Raw genomic sequence first — 5,101 nt, 5'->3', positions numbered from 1 at the left:
TACAGGTAATCTATTTGTACTTTTATCATACTAAAATATCCCAATAAACCAAGCAGGCAGCCAGGCACACTACAAATTAGAAGTTTTTCAAAATTTAGGCCCTTTCCATGCCCTTTCTATGTTCTTTTCAAAATTGCGCCACAATAAATACACTAACACTTACACTTACACTTTTCAGAGTTCTCTAGGAATCCTTCGCACCTAGAACGAGACAATACCTCATCCTAGCACAAGGGATTCATCCTGATCTTTCACCTTCCAACAAGCATTCCAGCATTGCCCGAATAGAGGCTGGTCTTCAGAAGTAAAGTAACATTATTTTCCCAAACTATACATTCTGCATAGCACAAAGATATGCAACCCGGAAATGTGAAAAACGGCTGTTATGCACATTGCACAAATGCACCAGACTTTGTCGAATTATTTCTTCCTAGAATATGACACTATTTTCGTATGACGAAGCTAATCACTTCTTGTTGCTGTCAGCTTGAGAGGCTTCAGGATGTTGGCTTGAAGATGATCCTTTTCCACTTGGATAATAAGACCATGCCAAAGCTCCAATGCCGAGGGTAATGGTTGGAACAAGTAACGTTCCCCAAACCCAGTTTTGTCTTGTCCTCCTTTTCTGTCTTTCATGCCGTGCAATCTCTGCAAATAAATATAGATATAATCATTGAGAACAAAAAGCTTCTCATATCAATATAACATAAAACTTAGCATTTCTTGATGACATTAAACTAGACACATGTGAATAAAGAAAACCTCCAAAAGGCATCTGAAGTATGCACAGAAAGAAGCACAAAATCTCAAAAACAAGATCTCCCAGACCATTGCACTCTCTCTCACTGTGTAATATACACATAGTAATCCTATAAACTGAATAATCAGGTGGGCATAAGGCAAGTACTGGAAGATGCCTCAAGTGAAGAAAATAAACATTCAACAGTTGACCCTAATTTCTGGAGCTTATGTAGTCGGAGTTCGATTTTGTAGCATCATACTATGTACTAAAGCACCCAAGGTAATTTCTGCATAAGCATGATGCAGCACAATGATCCAGTTCCCTGCTTATTTAAAGCATACCAACAGAACAAGAGCTATGTGGTACCGCATGTAAGATATAGAAAACACATGCATATAAGGCTAAAAGTCTAGCACAACAGGAGAAGCCATATAAACACATGGCTGCAACAGTGCAAGCAAAAGATATAAGGAAAAATGAAAATCATGCATCATTAATGAATTGCAATCATGTCAACTCCATATAAAGTGATATAGGAAAAAAATATGAGAATGGAGGCTCACCAATGGCTTCTTGGTTCCTCTGAGACATTTCCCGATTCATAGTCTCATAATAATGCAATCTATCAGTCAAACGGGCAATCTCAAAGTTCTTCATTTCCATCTGAGTTTCCATCTCTGCCTCAGCTTCAGCCTTCGCAATCCCTCTCCCAATAGATTCCGACACAAAACGTGCCAGTTGGATTTGTCGACAAATCTCTTCAATAGGACTAGCATCTGCTGGGCTATCCTCCGCCAAAGCAGTAAGATCTGCTGGAAGTATCAATCCAACAGCCCCTAACTTCTCTCGCAGAATTTGCCACTGTTGTTGCATGCTCTGTAGAGCTTCTTCTGCTAGCTTCCTCTTTTCAATCTCCATCAACAAACTCAGCCTCATCTCCCGTAGCTCAATCTCAACGTCACTAAGAGAGCGTTGTGCTACTGCTTGTAGCCCACTATCAGAGGAGAGTTCTAAATCAAAATTAGAGAAAAGAATCCTGTCAATACAATGTTGCCAAATGAAAATAATCTAAGTGATCAAAGATCAATTAGCAGTTGAGAGCTATATTTTCATTATCACGTAGCAACAACAACACCACTGATTTGTAATCTCACTAACAATCTGAGCTCCGAAAAGAAATGGATGGCCCATTTCCTAAATCAATGGCTAGGAATGGGGGGGGGGGGAGGGTTGGGACTATTTCAATTTACTAGCTTATGAAGCATCACTTTGAGATAGGAGACGGAGAGGATCCTAATACGACAAAATGGATTAATAGGCTGAGACTCACGAATCCTACATGAATGGGAAGATTTAAAAGTGAAATGTACACAGGGTAGACACAATTGATATCTATCTCATTGTAACTCATAGACATGCTCATTTTATCTTCAATTAACTCCAATACATGACACGTAGCATAGGGCAGCATCGCAAGTTGAATTTTCGTGCTGCATATTAGATAATCAAACTTAACAAGGTGATTAATTTGCGACTCCTACAAATCACAGAACACCAAGGCAATTTTGTAACTTCATGATGAAACTATTTCTTAAACAGTCCACATGGTAACACACTAGAAGTATCATGCTAAAGAAGCAGCCATCTCTGAGGTGCCCTCATTCATTCTACATGCCCTTCTTCCACTTTTGAACAGTAACTAAACATTTTAAGTGTCAATTTCTTATACTATACTTTCTAAGTTGTTTCAGGATGAAGAGAAGAAATAAACCCCAACTATGATGCTCTTGTTACTAGATAAACTAGGCCTTGAGAGAGACAATATAACAAGCTTTTGGAAACCACATCCAATTTCTCATCCACAGATTAAGCCCTTATAAGTTAGCTTCCAAAATCTTATCTATATCTATATAAAATATAATACACTAAAACGGGAATCTTATAGCAAAATTCCCCTCCTAGGCTAAAGGAGGATTAGTAAATGAATGCACTGGATACGTAAACAAGGGTTGTCTCTCTCATTGCGCATCATATGACATGACTGCATCCTATAATTTGGTTAGAATGGTTACTTACACACACTTCAGTAAACTAACACCATACATTAGAAATTACATTTAACCTTGCTAAGGCCCAATATTTTTTTCAATTATTAATTAAAGACCGAGCTTGGCTTGGACAATACCTACTTTAGCCAAATAATTTTGTCTACAAGCTCCAAAAACCTCTCTAATAGATCACCTAAGCCAAATGCCTTTCACTATGCACTAAAAAGTACTCTAACTTTGTAAAATTATAGAGCTTACTGTAAGCAAGAGCCATCATTTCACAGCAAATTAAGTTCTTAATACACACAAACAAACCAGTGGGACCAACACCAATTGTTAACACTTCAATTCAAATCCCCCCCACTTTACCTTAACAATGCTTAACAAAGTAGAGCCAATAATTTTCCAGTACTAAAAACAGCATGATCAACAAAACAAAATTGAAAACATAGAATTAGAGTACTGAGTATATATACCATCCCACGCATCATAGAACTCTCCCACGGGGGTGTAAGCTTTAGCAGACCTCTCACCACCGCAATCCTCGCTATCGGCGGTGCCGGAAAAGCTCATAGTTTCCTGCGGGTCATAGAAATCCTCACTCTCACCATTCTCTCTCATCAAAACATCACCATTCACTCTACTCTCCTTCTCCTCAACCTCAACCACCAAAACATCATCGTTCAATTTCTCCTCAAACTGCTCGTCTTGTCTCTCAATCGACACGTGTTCCTCCGACAAGCTCCTCGTATGATTACTCTCCGAAGCAACAACGACGGCAGCAGCCACGTTTTGGTCGGATAAGCTCTTGAGAAGGCGTGGGCCCCGTCTCTTGTGGTTGATGATGTAAGGAGAAGAAGGTGGAAATGATGACGTAGGTGAGTCAGGAAGAGGAGTAGATTCTGGTGTTGTGTATAACGATGGATGAATCTGCGCTCTCGCTGGTGATGACGTGGAATTCCGGCGACGTAAGCGAGGATGTTGCGGCGGAATATCTTGCCTTCTAGAAGAAGATTTCAGATCTTCGATTGGTAACGTCGTTGAATTGCGATTTTCGAGGATTGGAGATTCCGAAACATCTGGAATCTTCTGGTTTTTGTTAAACGACGTCGTTTTGGAAGCTCCGGGCTCCAGATATCGATCGAATTGTATCGCTGAAAACGTTGGCATCTCTGCAAAAACCAAATTCATACTCAAACCATTTCAAATTCAAATTTAATTTCTTAGACAATAGAAAAAAAGGGGAATAAAGTGGAAATATAAATCGGAAAGAAATGGATATATTACCTCCTTCGAGAAGAGAGAGAAAGAGTTAAGAGAGGAGAGAGAAAAATGGAGGATTTGAAATCACAACCCTAAAGAGAGAGTAAAAGGCGGTGAGAAGAGGAAGAAGAGGTGGGAAAAGGTGAAAACGATGGCGTTTTGGGAGTATTGTCTCTTTTCCTTAACCTTTGGAAGAAGAATTGGAAATTTTTTTTTTTTCAAAATTGAAATTTGAGAGGAGAGAGAAATGAGAATGAGAGGAGGAGGAAGACGTGGTCTGTTGCTATAATATGTTGTTTGTGTGGCTTTTGAATGTTCTCTTGAAGTGAAGAAGTTTTCAGCAATGAAAAGTCAAAACTGCCCCTTACTCCTATTATTCTTTTTAATTTATACATGTTTTTCCTTATTAAGACTTATTTTATTATATTTTTTTGGAAGGTTATTAAGACTTATATTTTTAAGTGTTGTATTCGACCTTATCAAACATGATCTAAACTTATTACTTTGAAATTTATTTTGTAAGGTAAAGATCATGCATTTTGTAATGAATATCGAAGCAAAAATCCAAAAGCATAAGAGGAAAAAAATGAGGCACATTGCAAAAAAAAAAAAATACTCCCTCTAATATTTTATTAGTTTATCTATTTTTTTTGTACAAAATTTTAGGAGAAACAATGTTGTGAGATATAGAAGGAAAGAGAAACTATTATTTTATGTGAATATACGTGTGATAGAAAGTTAGTGGCCCTATTCCAAAAATAGAAATAAAAAAATGGGTAAACTAATAAGGAATATTCCAACAAGAAATACAAGTAAACTAATAAAGACCGGAGACAGTAAATAGCAGTTTGTAGATAAAAAAAAAAAGAAACAATTGAAATTAAAGTGTGTAGATCTCTATTATATAAGGGAAGGGGGGAGCAATGGTGTCCTCTTTTGAAATGCCAATTTTGCCCCCCTTCTCTTTCTAAATTACAAAATAGTGTTTGTATCTTTGACTTTGCTAAATTTAAGAGTTGCCTATATTTGACAAACTGTATTCCTCCTT

At 37.6% G+C, this 5,101-nt stretch overlaps 1 protein-coding gene across 1 annotated transcript; it reads right to left on the bottom strand.

The window, feature by feature from the left end:
• Window positions 1-4,343, bottom strand: LOC104895059 (hypothetical protein). Its single transcript, XM_010681463.4, has 4 exons — window positions 4,078-4,343; window positions 3,267-3,962; window positions 1,306-1,752; window positions 1-648 (listed from the first exon to the last, which is right to left on the bottom strand). Exons 2-4 carry the CDS (start codon window positions 3,958-3,960, stop codon window positions 467-469), a joined length of 1,323 nt encoding a protein of 440 aa, XP_010679765.2. The 5' UTR covers window positions 3,961-3,962; window positions 4,078-4,343; the 3' UTR covers window positions 1-466.
• Window positions 4,344-5,101: the final 758 nt, after the last annotated feature.

Source organism: Beta vulgaris, chromosome 6 (assembly GCF_026745355.1).
Source record: "Beta vulgaris subsp. vulgaris cultivar EL10 chromosome 6, EL10.2, whole genome shotgun sequence".
In the NCBI taxonomy this organism is placed as follows: domain Eukaryota; kingdom Viridiplantae; phylum Streptophyta; class Magnoliopsida; order Caryophyllales; family Amaranthaceae; genus Beta; species Beta vulgaris.
Note: the sequence above shows the minus strand (reverse complement) of the source record. Positions and strands in the feature narration are given on the sequence as shown.